This window comes from Sminthopsis crassicaudata, chromosome 2 (genome assembly GCF_048593235.1).
Source record: "Sminthopsis crassicaudata isolate SCR6 chromosome 2, ASM4859323v1, whole genome shotgun sequence".
NCBI classification, from domain to species: Eukaryota; Metazoa; Chordata; class Mammalia; order Dasyuromorphia; family Dasyuridae; genus Sminthopsis; species Sminthopsis crassicaudata.
In genome coordinates this window covers 372,850,005-372,869,348 of record NC_133618.1, presented here as the reverse complement: position 1 = coordinate 372,869,348, position 19,344 = coordinate 372,850,005, and the positions used below count along the sequence as shown (strand labels likewise).

Sequence of the window (19,344 nt, the reverse complement as noted above, 5' to 3'; positions counted from 1 at the left end):
TTTACCATATACAAATAACACTGCAAATACTTGAAATTGTCTCCAGATTAAATAATGAATTTAAATCCTTCTTTCATATTTTTTAGTAAATAACATGTGTATATGTTTTCCAGACTTTTATTCTGAGCTATAAAATGAAGTTTGAAAATTAATTTAAAAAAAAAAAAACAACACAGCATATTTGCTTTGGTTGAGTTTAAGGATTACTTGGTAAGAAGATAAAAATTGTGGACCCAATTCCATAATGTTCCTGAATGTATGATAAATGAATGTATGTACTTTCCACAGATCTTCTTTCTTCCTTTTTCAGTCTCTTTTCCTCCCCTTCTCCATCTAAACTACATGGAAAACTTACATGTTTTCCACATTTATGTTATTGAGATGATAATATGAGATGAGAAGATATTCAAACAAAAGAGAATGAATTTGAATTTGCTTTTGTTTTTAAAGAAGCAAGCTTGCAAAGAAATATATTAATAGCTAAAATCACATCAGAAGAATAATTTAGATATAATCATTACATGATTCCTTTTTTTTTTTAAATTTATTTTATTTGAAAAAAACAGTAAGGAAAAAAAGAAAAACAGAAAAGGAATACAAAACAAAATAAAACAAAACAAAAGAAAGCATTGTCATGTGCCCAGCAGAACATCAAGGAGGATTCAAAATATATAACAACAAATTACCAGATCAAGAAAGTGTGTGTGTGTGTATATATATATATATATATATGTATATGTATATATATATATATATGTATATGTGTATACATATATGTATATACGTATATGTATATATACGTATACACACACATATATATATATATACATATATATATATTTTAGTAGAAGAAATTATATTCATGAATGTCATTTTTTTCTTCCTTTTAAATTGTTCTTTGGTTCTCTGCTGTGCACCTTATTTACTTTATTCTTTTTCCCCCTTTCATCCCTCCATCTACCCACCAGCAAGCTGCAATTAAATATAAAAATATATTTATCATATATGTATGTACATACATACATATACACATATTAAATTCATTCACTATATGAATAGATTTTCAGAACTATGAGCCCTTCTCTAAATGCATCTGTGTCTATTCTTCTGCATTTCATTTGTATAACATGATTACTGTTTTTACCTTAACTCTGCTACTAATCTTCCTTTTGAGCTACCTTATTATTGATGTAAATCTTAAACATACAGTATACATTTCCCTTATTTAAAAATATATATATAAACAATTTATCTATGTTTAAACAGTTTGTTCATGTTAAGTTCCTTAAAATTGCTCTTTGATATTGGCTCTTATATATTAAATTTCCAACTTTGGTTGATTGAAAATTTGCAAGTATCATTGAATGTCCATTTTTCCTCATTCAGAATTACAGATAATTTTGCTGGATATGATATTTTTAGCTGCAGGCCTAGTTCTTTTGCTTGTCTATAGATATGATTCCAGGACCTGCAGTCTTTTATTGTAACTGCTGATAAGTTTTGTACAATTCTTACAGCTCCAGGATACTTGAAGTATTTTTTTCTTGTTTCTTGAAAAATTTTCTCTTTGACATAGGGAGTTTCAAAATTTAACAGTAATAGTCTCTTTGAAGTGGTGATTGATGGTTTGTTTTTTTTCTATTTCTACTTTCCTCTCATGTTCTATCATATTATTCTAGGACAAGGTTTCCCAGAGGTGTTTGTACTTTTGACAGGTTAATCCCCAGTCCAGGGTTGGTCTTCTGATCTTGTTGGGTTGTATCAGGAGGACTCCTGTTCTGCTCCAAGTCTTCTTGATTTTACCACTCTATGTTTGCCCTGAGGCAACAGATTTGTTCAGTCTGTAGAAGAAATCTGGAGAGCTTGCAAGTTATCAATCTACTGCGCCATCTTCCCAGAATCTTCTGTCATAGGACTTCTCTTTTAAGAAATCAATTTTCTACAAGTGGATAGAGCACCAAAGTTCAAATCTGGCCTCAAACACTTAACATTTATTAGCTATGTGACTGGGCAAGTTACTTAACTTCAGTTGCTATGCCCAAAGGACTATAAAACAGTGCATATCCTCTAATCCGACAGTCTCACTACTGCTGCTTATCCCAGAGAGATAATAAAAACGGGAAAAGGACCCATATGTGTAAAAATGTTTGTAGCAGTTCTTTTTATAGGGGCAAGGAATAGCAAGGATCTGGAAATTGAGTGGATGTCCATCAACTGGGCAATGGCTGAATAAGTTTTGGTATATGAATCAATGGAATATTATTATTCTATCAGAAATGATGAGTAGGCTGATTTCACAAAAGCCCAGAAAGACCTACATGAACTAATGCTGAGTGAAGTGAGTAGAACCAGGAGAACATTGTACATAGTAACAGCAAAATTATATGATGATGAATTGTGATGGACTTGGCTCTTCAAAGCAATGTGGTGATTCAAGACAGTTTCAATAGACTTGGGATGGAAAATGCCAATTACATCCAGAGAGAGTACTATGGAGACTAAATATGGATGGAAGCATAGTATTTTTACCTTTTTGTTTGTTTTGTTTCTCTTTTTTTTTTTTTTTTTTTGGTCTGATTTTTCTTTCACAGTTCAACAAATATGGAAATATGTTTAAAAGGATAGCACATATTTAACCTATATCAGATTGCTTTCTGTCTTAGGGAGAGGAAAAGTGAGGGAGAGAGAGAGAAAAATTTGGAAATTATATATGTATTTGGAAAAATAAAGTACTATTGAGAGAAAAAAAAGTAAAAACTTGTTGCACCCCCCCCCCAAAAAAAAAAAGAAATCACTATTTTATGTTAAAAGATTGAATTTCATACAACTACAATGTTTACAATGTTGGAAACTATTTTGGTGGGAGAGAGGAGGGAACTAGGGAGGGAGGGAAAAGGAGAGAGAGGAAGAAAATTGTAAGGATGCAGTTCCCGCAAAACAAGAGAAGGGAATTGTAAGGGTCCTTTAAATAGGCGGCCACAGTGCAACAGGAGATTTGAGTGGCCCAGAAGTAATATCTGTGGATATAGGACTGCCCTGTGGGTGGGATCCTGGCCATATTGAGATAGCTTTGTAATGGGTGATGGCTCTCTCGCTGGTTGGCTGTGTGTGTGACCTCACAGGCCCTTTATACGCCCACTGCAGACAGCAGTTGCTCTCTTTAACCTGGCTCCCTACCCTGGGATAGCCTAGCCAAGCTGATGGATAGCTAAGAGAGGTAAGGAGTTTGGTAGTGAACATGTGGGTCTTCAGACCAGGTGTTCACTAGGGACCTAACAAGTCAGGGCATTATGTGAGTAGGTATAATAAAGGCTTTTAAGATTACACGTGGCTGTTCTTGGCTACCAGTTATTAAACTATAGATTCAAGAAATCATGACCAGAGACCTTTGAATGCCTCAGAGGAGGCGAGCCAGGTAGAGTTGACACTGCAAAGGTCAGTGGTCAAAGGTACTCTGTTGGGCCTAGGACAGACTGGTAATAGAAATTGCCAGGAGTGCATGTTACAGAAAAAGGAGGAGGTAGAAAGAAGGAGAGGGAGGCAGGAAGGGAGTACATGAGTAAGTAAGAAATAAAAGAAGTCATTTTACCTTAATGTAAAAGGTTAGGAAGCAGCTAAATATAGCAACTGGATTTCCTGGCAACATGTTTTGAGCTCTGTGAATGACAGAATAGAAGCTAAGAGGGAACTAAAATGTCTGAAATGTAGGTGGCTTTCACATTCTCCCAGTCACCTAGACTCAGCTCTTCATAAATTTCAAAGTCAGCAAGGTACAATAGATAGGATACTGGACAAGGGATCAAGATCCCTGTTTCTAAATATGCCTTAAACATGTATGATAATGGGCAAGTGTCCTTAACTCTGAGAAAATCAGTGTCCTGATCTGTAAATGAGGATAATCCCAATCACACAGGGTTCTTTTGACAGAAGCATTTAGTCAAACCTGGAATCACTATATATTATTATTTTCTCTTGATTTGTCCCCAGTATTACATCAGTCTCCAGATTTTCTCATTCTTCCTTCTCAACTTATTTCAGATTCTTTCTTTCCATTGATATTGCCATGATCCCTCCTTGTTCCTTCACCTATAGACAGTGGCAGTAAACTTCTAACTAGTGTCTTTACTTTCTTTCCTCTGATATTTATGCCAAATTGAATCTTTCTACAATACTTCTGGAGTAGTCACTTCCCTGTTCAACCTTTCATTCTCCAGTGCCCACTAGAAAAAAAATCCAAACTCCTTACCCCGTGAATTAAGGCTCCAAAGGTACTGGTCCCTACTTGTTTTTACCAGTTTGCTCACACTTTTAGTTTAAACTCACCCATTCACTGCTCTGCAAAATATATCTTACACTCCTGCCTCTGAAAATTTTTGTTCCTGTTTTATTTGCCTAGAGTCTGCTTGCTCTTTCACTTTCTTTCCCATCTATAATCTTTGATCATCTATCAAAACCTGTCTCAAATGCCAACTCTTCCTTAGAGTCTTCCCAGTCTTGCCATATGTGAAGTGATTCCTCATCAGCCAGTGAGGTTGACTCAAATTCCTAAATTTCTTTTTTAAAAAAAAGCAAGCATTGAGTGTAAGGAATAAGCATAACTTGTTCAAGAGAGGTCCATACTTGAATAATTTTGCTTCCTCTTCTATCATTCTCATAAAATATAAGCCTCTTAAAAGACAAGGTCTGTTTTACTGTTAATCTTATATATTCCTATTGCCTAGCACAGTGATTGGCATATAGCAAGCACTTAGGAAATGTTCATTGATTGACAGAGTTACTAATCCAATAGATCAGGGGAAAATTGTAAATTGAATTTACCTAAATTATGTTTAATTTTTTTAGGCTGTAATAAACTATCTCCTGGAGAGAGCTAAGCTGCTAATAATGAACAAAGGCAAATTCAAAACTAGCTGAAGTGCCAGAATAGAAGAGAAATATTTTGTAATTCTGTATCATCCCTAGAGGTGATCTCCAGTAGAGCAGTAGAGTGCTTTCATAATCCTTGTTTGGCCTTGTGCTATTTGTTTTTTTAATATTTATTTATCACTGACTTGGATAAAGGTACACACAAGTGTCTTGTTTATTAAATTTTCATACAATAGCAAGCAGAGAGTTTTAGTAACCAACAGTTATGTGTCTTATGTATGTATGTGTGTATGTATGTATATATGTATTTATGATGACATTAAACCAAAAAGATCTTGAGAAATTAACATTGGCCTAAATGTAATAAGATCGAATTCATTGGGAATAAGTGTAAAGTTTATACTTGAATTTTTTTTTTTCTAATGATCAGCTTATGGAAAGACAATTAGTTGTTTGAAAAGATTTAGGAATTTTAATAGCCTCCAAGCTTGGTAGTAATCAGCATTAGAGAGAACTTGGGATGTTATGGAGCATGGAGAAGAAACGCCTCAGGTCAGATATGATAACTTTCTTCAAGCATTTGAAAAATTGTTCTGTGAAAAATAATTAGACCACTTCTAGTTGGATCCAAAAGGAAGGACCCAAGAGCAGAGTTCAGTTTAATCTTGAAGTAACCAAAATTTCCTAACTATTAGAATAATTGAAAAGTTGAGAGGGATGCTTCTCAAGAAACAGTGGATTTCCTCTCAGTGGAGGTTTGCAAGCAAAAACTAGTTATCCTCTGGTATGTCAAAATGGGGGAGTCCTTTTGGGATATGATTTAGAGTAAATGGTCACTTTAGAACCTTAAAATTATGCAATAGTACTTTGCATTTTTTTGTTCCTTTATTATATTCTACTTTACATTTGCCTACTTTTTCTATTCCTACCATATATAGTTAAGGGTTCATTGAAGGCTTAGGATTGTCTTAATTAACTTTTGTGACACCTTCTTACCCATAAAAGTATAATGCATCAAACTTAGTATTCTGCCATTCACTTGAAACAGTTTGTTTTTGTTGATTGCAGGTTCTGTCCTTCTCAATGTATTGTAAACTCTTAAAAGGCAGGGATCTTGTGTTAAGCTTCTTTGCATTTCTCATAGTGTCTTGACCTACATAAGCACTGTGTGTGCAATATACATTTGTTGAATGAATAATCAAGAATTATAATAAAATATTCAGTTATCTACTTAAATACTAAAATGAAAACTCATTTATGGACATATTTTCTAGTATTTGCTTTGAAAATGTAGAAAATATTTTTATTGGAGTTTGCCAAGTGAGTTGTCCTTTAAATTAATACTTAATTTAGAATGTTACATATTTGAGTCAAGGAGAAATGCAGTTAGAAATTTAATAGAACAAAGTTTTGTCCATGATGACCAAATATCAGATCTCAACACAGCAGAGCATACAAGTCCTCAGTGAGTCTTTAGCTCCACTCTACTTTTCTAACCTTATTTCCCATTACTTCCCTATACAGAACCTCAATTTTCTAGCTAGAGTAGTATTGGTTCATCATTCCCTAGATCAACAGAAAAGGGGGGGAACCTTTTTTCTGCTAAGATTTATTTAGATATTTGTAATACCATTTGTGGGCCATACAAAATTAACAATTTACAGAAATCAACCACGGGGAGGTTGTTGGTACCTACCTTTCAGCTATTATCACCTGTAGTTGATTATGCAAATGATTTCATGGACTTTATAAAAAGTTCCCCACCTCTGCCTGAGATAAACCCAGGTTCATTCCTAAAGGATTTTCTTTGACATTGTCAGCCATAAGAATATCCTTTTCTTGCCTTAATGCATATCTAAATCCTGCCAGTGAAGTATCTTAGACCAACCCACCACATATAGTAAGGCACAATGTGGAAGGGACAACATTATTATAAAATGAGTCTATGTGGAAGAGTTTTATCATTTGTTCTAATAAAAGACCAATGTACTTTGAGAAAATAATGTCATCATAGTTAATCTGTCTTCATAATGATTGCTACCATCAAAATCAGCCATAGTGTTTATTCATTTTTCTTAAACAAATATCAATTTGTGTTTTTGGCATTAAAGATTGCTTCACTCACTTAGAAAAATGTTTTTCTCTTTGGGCTTTTTGTTACTATATATTTCACATGTTTAATTGTAATTGTTTAAATATGTTTCACCCACTCCCTCCAGGTTTATTTATGAAACAGAGCATCACAATGGCATAGCAGAATTACTGGAAATATTGGGAAGGTAAGTTTATTATACTGGTAAATGCATAAGAGATTTATGTTTTTTGTATTCTATAAAACATACTTTTTTGGATAACTCAGTATGGCCTCACAATCATTCAGGCCAATCCTTTACCATAATTATTCAAAATTCGTCTAGAAGAGTAATATACAGAATTTTTACTATGAAAGGCTAAACTTATTCTTTTCATATATCTAGATAGTGTCTCAATTTGGAAACTGTGGAGGTAGAATACTAAATATATTTCTAGATTCAACTGATGTGATGTTTTTCCGGAAGTGATTCTTCCTCCTTTTTTTATTACCCCCCACACTTTTTTTATTATAAGAGAGGGTTCTCTGGATTAAAGAGAAGAGGATCTGTTCAAAAAGGAAAGTGGCATAATAATGGGTTTTTTTCTGTATGCATGCTTTCACTATACTCATCTTGGAAACCCAATTTTAAACAATTATAATAATTTAAAAAACAACTAAACATAAATATTCCAAAAAATTTATTAACCATTTTATTAATCTGTCATTTAGGTAGGATATTAAGTATAAATATTAATACTTCAATTTTCCTTTGATTTCATAAGTTACATGAACTACATGATTGTATTGAATACACATTATAACACTGTGAATGTTCATTATCTCTGTTAATGAAAATTTCCCCTGTTTAGAGAAATCAGGGAGAAATTTTGATATTTTTTTATGTGGGTTTTCGTTTTTGTTTTGTTTATTAAAGCAGAGAAAGAAACATCGTAGTGTAGTGACTAGAGAACTGTCCTTAGATTAAAGAAAAACTGGGTTCAAGTTCTGCCTCTCCTCCTTATTGGCTGCCTGGGCAAATCACTTATTCTCTGAAGAATTTGCTTAGAATTGATACCCAGGAGAATGTAAGCTTCTTGAGAACAGGAATTGTTTCATTCTTTATATCCCTAATGCCCTGCACTTAATTGGTATTTAAGAAGTAGTGCTGATTGAATCAAATCCTGACTCCATCATTTGCTGTTAATTGTACACAAGTTACTTAACTTTTCTGTGCATCAGCTTTCTTATCTGTACAAGAGAAATACTATTTTTCCTATTCACCTCATATGTCTACTATGAAGAAAACATTTTTGTAAACCATGAAGCACCACAAAATATGAGTTTTCTAACTCAGAACTGTCAATTCACAGCCTAGGGCCTTCAAAACTCTTAAGTGATGAAAATTTAATTAGGGAATATTTAAATAAAAATCAACACAATAAATATCATGTCAATTTGTTCTTTTCTAAGTCACTATGCAGCTGTAAGGATCTTTTTTTTTTTTTTTTTTTTTTTTTTTTTCAGTTTGACACCACTGATCTATACCATTTTTTTATATATCAAATCTGCAAGTTCTCCTAGTTTCCCCTCCTGACTAGTAAAGATGACCAAATGGAACAGTGGAAAAAGCATTGGATGTGGAATCAAAAAGACCTGCCTGAGTTCAAATCCTGCTTCAGATACTCTACTAGCTATACAAGCCATCTTCCTCAAAATTCATTTCCTCTCCTCTGTAAAAATAATGATAATAGCACCTATTTGACAGGATTTTGGGGAGATTCAGATCAAAAGATTATGTAAGGCACTCCTCAAATATAAAATCAAAGTATTGAGTTATTGATATGAGGATAGTTGGACTTTCGAACAATAGATTGCAGGAAAAAATATTTTATGTTCTAGAATAAATGAGTCTTAATATTTTGCCAATCAAATTTATATACACTTACTTAATTATATAAATATAATATATAAAACAAAATATGTCTATTGCAAATGTTTGTTATTCGACACAGAAACTTCAAACATCTAGTTTGCTAAATGGAGCAAGAAGGATCATCCTATAAGATGGTAGAGGCCTTCATGTCTTCCTTCTATTGGATTTACATTTTAAGTTCTTCTAATGCTGGAATAATGAGCCTAAAAATGTTAAAGAAAACAGTTTGAAAGCCTAAAGTTTGACAGATCACTGATAAAAATGCAGAATTTCTTTTCCCAGTTAAAGAGATGTATAATTGGACAGATCAAGGTATTTGCAGGCTTCCATGGAACAGTTGAAAATCCTTTTGTGTAAACAATATATCAAATCTTTTACTGTAACATAACAGGTTGATTGTTTTTCCCCTTAGGAGGACATTCTACTTGAGCTTATTTTTATTTTGAAGCTGATTAGTAGTAATTTCTTCGAAACTATCAAGGTTTCAATGCCTGTGCTTCTAAAAAGACTTTAACATTAACATTCCCTGTGTTTTTCCCTTTTGAAAGAGACCTGACTTACCTTCAGGATTTCCATGTGAAAGTAGGACTGGAGGTCCTGAGCTAGTTGGCTCAGTGGATAGAGTACCAGCCCTGAAGTCAAGAAAACTTGAGTTCAAATTTGGCCTCAGACATTTAATAAATACCTTCCTAGCTATGTGATCCTGGGCAAGTCACTTAACCCCAATTGCCTCAGCCAAGAAAAAAAAATATGACTGGAAAAAATTGACAAAATTGCAGATCTGAAATTTGTGAATATATTAATATTTTAAACCAAATCTTTTTTTTTTCAGCATAATAAATGGATTTGCCTTACCATTAAAAGAAGAGCACAAGATTTTCTTATTGAAGGTGTTATTACCTTTGCACAAAGTGAAATCACTGAGTGTCTACCATCCTCAGGTACAATGGAGTCATTAACTACTTTATGTGGATGAGTCCAGTTGTTAACAAGTATGTTTCATTAACACAATATGCTACACTCAAGACCTTGCATCTTTTAAAGGAAATATTACTTTATTTAATTAAATTTGATGATTTACATAACACAGGTGTTGCCTCTTAAATAGTTATTTAAAGGATTAGTAATAAAATTATTTTCCTTTATATTTGAAGGGCCAGAAATGGAAGCACTAAAATTAAAAATATGGAATTGAAATATATTTGTATTTAATAGTTTTAAGCAATGTAACTCACAAATTCTGAAGAATCAAAGTTGGAAGGAATCTAAAAAGTCATACTACTTGAGGGAATATTTGCTGCAACATCCCCAGCCACCAATAACCAACTTCTGTTTGAATATTTCTAAGCATGTCAACACATTCCATTTACTTAAGTTGAACTAGTTCTACATCTGTGAAATTTATATTCAACTTATATTCATTTGTCATTCTTTTCTCTGAAGCTAAAGAAAGTAAATTTAAATCCTTTTCGACATGATTTTCCTTCAGATATTTTAAAACAAATCTCATCACACACACACACACCCCTAAAAATCTTCAAGTCCTTCAATTGTACTTCATGAAATACTGTTTCTTCACCATCCTAATGCCTTCTCCTATTCATTAGCTTCTTGATGTTTTCTTATTAAAGTATGATAAAAACTGAATACCATGTTCTCAATGCTATTTGAGTTTGTAGAACTTTAACTATCCCTCACAGATTTGTTGTTATTCACAGTTTTGGTCAGCATATATGCCAATCATGTGTTTATCAGAGTCACTGATAAAAAATGTTGGAACAAGACTATGCCTTTTCTATCTTTGTTTTCCCTAAAGCATGTCAGAGACCTTTATATACATATTCTTGGCTTGATCATGGTTGTATATTGAATTGAAGTTGACATATCCAAGGACAAAATCCATCAACTTGTCCCTGAAGACTTCTATCTCTGCATGTTAATACTGATCCATCAATCAACTTGAAGAATTTCTTAGCAAACACTTTTATGTATAGACAACAAATGTCCACACCTAAAAAAAGTTTTAAATTTTGATTCTTTTAAATTTTTTAAATAAATGCATGGAATCCTAGTATCATGTTTGAATTCCACTAAGTATTTTGTGGTTGTTATTCATTTTTAATTGCTTTATTAGTGATAGGAAAGATTGGGAAATGGAAGAGTTTGGGGGGAAAGCTAATTTGCTTTGTTTTTAGAATGCAGTATTTAAGATACCTCCTGGAGCTCAGCAGAGAGATTCAGGCTGCACACACCCTTCCTGAGTAATCCGCATTAGTAGGTGCTGATGGGATCGCCAGGTGAGATAGTATAGGGGGAGACAAGACAAGGACCCAAGACAGAGCTTCAAGGAGAAAATGTGAAACATTAAATACTGGGTTTTATGTGGATCCAGGCACTTCTCTGAATCATGCTATATGTTAGAACAGCAGGTAGAAAACAGAAATTGAAAAGACTTGAAGCATCTACTTGTTATCAGTTGTCACATTGCTTCCTGATACTTTTCAAAAGGTAACATCTGTTTTTCCTTATCCAAATTTGGAACATATTAGGTTCATGTAACTTATTGTAGGAAGTTAATTCAAATATAATTTGTTTACTTTGGCTTCTTGGGAGATGATACTTATTAGGAATATTATAGAAAAGTACTTCAGTCTCCATAAAACCCCATTTCAGTACCTCAGTATAGAACAAAGGTGACCTTGAGTTCCTGGAGTCTTTTCCAACAGAATGAAAACTTGGACAGGCCCTAACAAGTTAGAAAAGCTTTGAGTGTGGGCTCAGTGATGTCTGTTGCCTGAGAAACAGTATAATTAAACTCAGGCTCATTTCCAGGTTGTGTACTTAAGTGGTAAATTTTTTTCACTACAACTACACTGTTGAGACATAGAGGGCTTTCAGTCTGCATGAAGTCCTTTCAGTTTGAAGGACCCACACTGATAAAACACTGGGATGATGTTGATCATTGAAGTATTATAGATAAACCTAACCAGAGAGATAACCAGATTAGTGACTTTGGTAGTAGGTGTTAATATTCATCAGAGGACTCAGTTAAGGATTTTCAAACAATTAAATTTTGGCATTTTATCAGCCACTTAAATAGTCACTAGTTTTGGCTGACATTTAATTCAAAAACTATTAAGTACCTACTATCTAGTAAGAGTCATGTGATAAAATAATACAAATTCCTATCCTCAAGGAGCTTGCATATTGTGAAAGGATAAAACACACAAAACTCTTACAAGTTAGGAAATAATTGAATTCATAGGAAAGGTTGAACAGGAATTCAATGAGAAAGGGAATCACATCTGAGAATTAGTATTCTCTCCCCTTTGGCTACGTGGCAGAGCCCATCAACCTTTCAGAATCATGTAAGATTATAAAAGAAGCCAGTTATATTGAAATATAATTTTCAAAAATTTAAAAATATAAATCCGTGGATCCTAGTTTTAAGAACCCCTACACTATATACAAAAGGAAACCCCTTGGTGAGCTGACTTTCTAAAGGTCACAAGCATAGTACCTACTAGAGGCAGGATTCAAATTCAGGTCTTCTAAGATTCTTTTACTGTTTATTACAATACTCTTGATTAATGGTCTTGGTAGTGGTTGGTGAGAGAAGAAAGAATCAAAGCTTCTTTGAACCTGGGTTATGAAAGGATAATGATACCAGCAACAGAAAAAAAAACTGAGGCCCAGAAGTCAGGGGATGAAAGAGAAAGGGAAAAAATGTGGGGTTTGGAGGTTCAGTTTTTTGATATACTAAGTTTGAGATAACACTAGAAATATTTAGCAGACTGATGGAAATATGAAACTGGAATTCAGTTGGAGATTTGGAGATGAAGATTTATGTCTTTTGGATTTCACTTTAGTTGAGAGAATCAAGAATCTTTAAGCCTGATTTTTGTCGCTATCTGGCTGTTGACGAGGAGAAAAACAATATTCCTCACTTTGCCTTATAAATGTATATATTGTGTGAATGTGTATACAAGAGTCATTTCAGGTTTCCTCAACATCAGCAAATAGTGTGTAATATAATTAGAAGCATCCGCTTAATATTTTTCCCTTACAAAAAGAGAAAACTGAATCAAGAGGCTACATTGCTGGCCTAAATTTTCAGCCATGAATTAGTGAAAACCCTAGGACTAGAGCCCAGAGACAACTTTGTCTAATACTCATCCCTTGGCCATGTTATAGTATAGCCTCTACTATTTGTTGTTTTGTTTTTTTTTAACATTTTGAGGATCCACCTAAAGAATCAGGTGAAATGTATGCTAAAGTTTTTCATATGGAATAAACTCTTAATTGTCTTTATTCCAGAATGCTAATATTGGCTCTTTTCATGTTTTACAGTGACTTTTTTTACCTGCAAAAGCAGGGGAGGAGAAAGAGGGAGGGAAACATTTACTGGGTTTTTCGTTTTGGTTTTTTTTTTTTAAATCAGCATTCCAGAATTTCTCCTTCCCCTTTTCCCAGTTGCCAGTATGATACTACACATTCAGCTGTTCTGTTGACATTTATATTTGATCAGAGTCTAGCTTCAATTTTAGTTTGGTTTAATTTTTTTTAACAGCCACTTAGTCTGGAGAATCATTGGTTCTTTTCTCCTGACAATTTTAGTCACTTTATACTGACAACAGCTTGAATTTAATCTTTATGTTGTTAAATTCATTTTTCTGCTAATACTTTGAAATGATTGCACAATTTAGGGTTGTCAGGGTAATACTGAACTGAAAGGTTTCAGGAAACACAACTCTAATCTTCTCTCCACCCAAAAAAGTTATGTAACCTAGAGGAATAGAACACTGCAAAATTATTTGTGCTTATCTCTATTCCTAGATTGTAATCCTTAAGGAGAAAGATAACATTTTCATTACTCTTTGTATTTTCCCTTCAGGGACATGTACATAGTAGACCCTCAATAAATATTTGTAATTGAAGAGGGGACCCCAAAACTCTGAAAATCCTTGAAGAAGAAAATCTTCAACTCTGCCTCAATAAGGGACTCTGCCCCAAGTCCTTTTTCCCTTAAATGAATTTAAGTTTTGACTGCTTGAGGGGGAAATGAAGCGGGGATCCCAAAACTCTAAAAATCCTTAAAGGAGAAAATCTCCTTCAACTCTGCCTCAGTGAGGGACTTTTCCCCAAAGGACAAACTCACTGAATTCAATTCATATTCCACCTCAAGCTGAAACCCAGCTAGGAGCAAACTTGGAGCTCCACCCATGAGCCCCCTTCAGCTTGTAGCCAAAGCCCTCTATTATAAAAGAGCCAAACTAAAATCCTCTCTTTGCAGAGGTTCCAAACATGCCAGCCCTATACTTGTCATGCTGAGGGCCTCTATCCACTGGAATACTCTTTCCAGTGCCATCCTCTCTTTACCCTCATTTGTTTCCCTAACCAGACTTTATGCCTATCAGGATTTCTAACCTTCCAATCCCTATAACAAACCCTTTTATTAATCTAGGTTTCGGTCTGTAAATTCTTTTACAGAAAACCTCTGCGCCAACTCCCTATCCTAGCGCTGAATCCCAAGCAGTTGCAGGGGAGCCAAACCTCTCCATTTGGTTCCCTGAACCCCGAACCTGCCACTAGACCTTATCATTTAACTCCCTGACCACCAGAAACCCTAATTACATTTTGGTCCCTAAATCTAAACCTCATCAGAATGAATAATACTAGAAAATATTAGGAATATATGAAATATATTTGAAATATATGTTTACAATTTGGGCTTCTGGTGGATTTCTCATTTATTAACTACTTTCTAAATAATAGAAGTTAGGAAATAATATAGGTGATTATCAAATAGTGAAATATTAATATATCTTTTCTCTCTTAACCTATTTAGCTGGCATACTGTGTAGTTCAATTTTTAGAAAAGGACAGCACACTTACTGAACCAGTAAGTATATATTTTTTTATTTTGGTCAAATTCACAATTATATTGTGAAAATGTATATGTATTTGCTAAGTGTAAATATAATAAAGTATATTACAGTGTAATAATAATATACAAATATAATACAGGTTTTGTTAACAAATTGTAGAATTATATTCATTAAAGATAAATAAACTTTTTTTCATTCATTTGCTTCTACTTAAGTTATAAAATTAATCTAGTTATGGATCCAACTATATGTTATATAGGTTTTGAAAAACAGTTCATGAACTATAATAATTAATTCTGTAGCAATAAGCACTTGTTTTAAAAAAACTATTTTCTCTTGTCTTAAATTTTACTTAGTCCCTTTTTTTCTTTTTATTTTAATTATTAAATGTATGTGCTTGATTAAAGCACATACATTTTAATTCTACTATTAAGCACTTTTATGATTTTTTTTTTAACGTACTACATATCCAGCTGGCCAGTCAGAGTAAATATGAAATATCTGAAATATCTAACTAAAAGGGCTTTTAGTCCAGGAGGCACTTTAAGTTTTTTGTGTGTCCTGTACTCCTTGGTGAATTTGCAATTTGGTGAAATCTGCATGCTTAGAAATAATATACAATTTTTAAAATTAATAATTAAAGGTAATTTTTTTCCCTTTCAAGTTAACAAGCAATTTTCTACTCCCCATCTCAAAATCTTATCTATAGACCTGGGGAGTAGAGGAAATAAGAATCTTCTTCAATTTGTTTTAAGATGACTATTAGCAGTTGTTACTTGGATTGCCAGCTTTTGTGTACTTTGTCTTTTTAATTTCAGGATATGGCTTTAAATTTGAATTGTATATTTAGATACCAGTGAAAAAATATTATTTTTTTAAAAAGTAGTTAGCAAAATAAAATATATAGAATTGAAACTTTCTTTCTTAATGGCTATACTGCTTCACTGCTAAAGTACCAATTTTTAACATAGAAAACAAAATGTCAAAAATCTGTAAGAATGAAATAATTGTCAGGTCAATTCAGGGGAGTTCAAACACAGGTTGACAACACTGATTTCCCCTCAGGTAACTTTGTTTACAACCTATGCCACACATCAGACTTCTAATTTCCATGCTTAGATCTATCCCCTTAAATTTCTCACAGTACAAGAGAAAGCTCTTGGTCATCATCCATCAGGCACCAAAAAATGCTGCAGAGGTGATGCGCTCATAAACCAGGTGAAGGAGAGCACTGTCTGACTTAATCCCTGCCTCCAGCCATCTTAAGGAGTGACATTTACTCTGCATTCTCCACAAAGGATTCCCAGGAACTATCTACCATATTTGTGTCTGAGACTTTGGAAGGCCCTAAGGAATTGTATCAAATCATATCAGACTTCAATATCAAGCACAGTTGAGGTACTGAATGTCATGCAGAGGATATATCATTTTTATCCTCCTTAACCAAACTAAAGACATGTTTTGATGGTAGAAATGCAACTGCATAATTGATATGGAATCACTTTTTTAAAGCCTTTTTTTTTTTTAAACATGTGGCAAAACCTATTTCTTATACTTGCCAAGGTATTCTATTCTTTAGATCAAAGATTCAGAAAGAGATTTCATTATTATATTCTTTTTCTGTCCCAGAAATTAAATGAAAACTATGAACATTGAAGATAGTTCTATTTGTCAAGGTTATATAGGTATATATAGAAACCCTAAAGGACACTGGAAGGTCCTGAAATTAAATGGGACCCAAAGCTTATATATATATATATATATATATATATAAAAGTCACAGAGAAAAAATACTTAATTCTACCTCAAGGTCTCTTTTTGAAGTTTTATTAGACTTGTAGTCACTTAGGAAAAGTACTGTGAATTATAATATTCTATTCTTACTAATATATCTGGAAAATTTTAGTACATTATATACATTCTGTACTCTAAGTTATTTGAAATTAGTAAAAGGATCTTGTGCTTCTTTTCAAATTACTTGTTTTAGTGATGATGATATTGAAATACAGGTTATGTTATTTAGGCATTCTGTTAAATAAAAATTGATAAAAGTATAATATTTATACTTGGTTATTCTTAAATAAATGTTTTAATATATTTGATATAATACATCATATTTTGATATTTACATTTTAATAAATATATGTAAAGCATATGTTATATTAAGATATTCTCCAAAGTGAAATGTTTATCACTATTATTGGTACTTCATTTTTTTATAGTTCTGTTTAAAAATTTAAGGGATTTTAAAACATCTAGTATTATGTTATCACTCAATTCTTTTATAAAATGTTTATCAAGCCTTAAAAGATTTCTGAGCTCACACACAAAATTTTCTTTAAGGAGAAAAAAAAAAGTCTAAGTATTTAACCTCCTTAAAATATATCCTACAAAAGTGAAATATGTAGTTCTTCCATTTGTATTTGAATAAACCTGGTCAACATACAAGTCTTGAACTAAATCCCAACATATGAGAAATTTCCTCTCTCCCATTTCCCACTATCATGCCAAGTCAAGGGGGAACTTCCAAAGCCAGATAAACCACAAGTCTCAAAAAACCCCTGACCTCAGTTCTTCGAAATTCAGGTCTTAGGACCATTAGTAATCTTGTCCAAGCTTAGCTGTCAGAGGATTCATAGTAAGAGGTTATTTCCAGGGGCAGCTAGGTGGCGCAGTGGATAGAGCACCAGCCCTGAATTCCAGAGGGCCCGAGTTCAAATCTAGTCTCAGACACTAAACACTTCCTAGCTGTGTGACCCTGGGCAAGTCACTTAACCCCAGCCTCAGAAAAAGGGGGGGGGGAAGAGGTTATCTCCAAGGAAATTAGCTTAGAAATTTAATTCTTATAGAAAAGTTTGATTTCTTGAATTGCACTCAAAAGTAAGTAACTGTTGTTAATCAGGATTAGCATTTCCTGTGCAATTCACTTTCTTTAAAAAAAAAAAAAAATGCTGTTACATTCTGAATTTACAGAAATTGCTGAGTGTTATCAAATACAGGAATCTAAATTGCCCAGGTTCTGCTTCCTTCAAATCAATTCTTTTTTTTTCCCCCTAAGGCAATTGGAAGTAAGTAGCTTGCCTAGGATCACACAGCTAGAAAGTATTTTAAGTGTCTGACTTCAGATTTGAACTCAGGTCCTCCTGACTTCAGGGCTGGTGCTCTGTGCACTGGCCCACTTAGCTGCCCCCTTGTATATTAGCTCTGTAAGTTATTCTCAGAAATTTTTGAGAGTTAATATTAGAGCCAATTTCTATTTTATGCCTCAGATTTTTTTTTTCTGTTTCAAACAATAGGATTTCATTATACAAGTGAACAAGGAAAAATAGATGTGTAAAGTGATTTTTAAGGAGACAGCATAACATGGTAGAAAGGCATCTAAACTCAGAGTCAGAAGACCTCAGTTTGGTTGCTCACTATTCACTAGTCGAGTGTGTACGTTGTCAAAGCACTTAACTATAAGCCTCTGTTTTCTTATGTAGAATGGAGATGATAATAATTATAAAACATAAGGAGCTATGGAAACTTGTTTTTTATGTTCTTATAATTGTTGTCCGAATTCCTTCAAAATTGTAGATTTTAGATGGGAAATAGGGAGATAACTTACATTGGCTCAAAACTAAGTCCAGATGCTTATTGTTCTGAATCATGGAATTGAGAATTGGGATTGATATAAAGGACACAAAGGATATGTCTTCATGTGTCACTGAAAATTCTGTACCTAGTCCAGTCTACAAATAAACCAATGTATTACATCAATCATATTCATCTATTTTTAGTTGCTCCACTTCCCTTTATTCTTTATTACTCCTGACCACTTACTTTATTTCCTTTTTGAAAATTTATTCAAAAAATCAACTTTAGGACAATTTAACTAGAAAGGGTGGATTACATAAACTTAAAACCTGGATTTAGGTCAAATCTAAAGTAACATTTCCCAATTTTAAGAGACTGAAACTATTAACTTTATCATCCTTCTTTCTACAATCATACAAAACCTTTGTCTTTGTGTCATTATTTATATAATGAATTAATAAAACTATGTAGATTAAGAATTGAAGGATCTTGTGTGTACAGAATTTTAATGTGATTTTTCTTTTCCTAGGTGGTGATGGCACTTCTCAAATACTGGCCAAAGACGCATAGCCCAAAAGAAGTCATGTTCTTAAATGAATTAGAGGAAATTTTAGATGTTATTGAACCATCTGAATTTGTAAAAGTCATGGAACCTCTTTTCAGACAACTAGCCAAATGTGTTTCCAGCCCACATTTCCAGGTGTGTATTGTTTAGAAAAATATAATGAATAATTAGCTTTATGAGTATTTTTTTTTTACTTTTGAAAGCTGTGCCTTTTTGAATGGAGCACCAAACTTTGCTACAGTGCCAAAGTTATTCATTGTAAAATACAGGTTAATAAATATTTACATTTATTCTGACTGGTCATGTTATAAAACATATTAATTTCCTTTGTGTCACCATTTCAGATTCATTTTCCTTCATTTTTTATTAAAGTAGACAGAATATTACTGACTTCTAAAACCAGTGCCAGTTGTCATCTTCATATAAAGCCCTACTTCCAAAG

At 33.2% G+C, this 19,344-nt stretch overlaps 1 protein-coding gene across 12 annotated transcripts in view; it reads left to right on the top strand.

The window, feature by feature from the left end:
- PPP2R5C (protein phosphatase 2 regulatory subunit B'gamma) overlaps positions 1 to 19,344 on the top strand; it is a 228,043-nt gene that overhangs the window by 162,360 nt on the left and 46,339 nt on the right. For all 12 annotated transcript variants that reach the window (XR_012486607.1, XM_074291259.1, XM_074291250.1 and 9 more), the window contains 4 exons: positions 7,086 to 7,145; positions 9,706 to 9,814; positions 14,722 to 14,775; positions 18,867 to 19,037. Coding sequence is in view for 11 of the 12 variants with exons in the window: in XM_074291259.1 (XP_074147360.1) it covers positions 7,086 to 7,145; positions 9,706 to 9,814; positions 14,722 to 14,775; positions 18,867 to 19,037 (394 nt within the window). In the remaining variant the exon portion in view is untranslated. The remainder of the gene's footprint in view (positions 1 to 7,085; positions 7,146 to 9,705; positions 9,815 to 14,721; positions 14,776 to 18,866; positions 19,038 to 19,344) is intronic.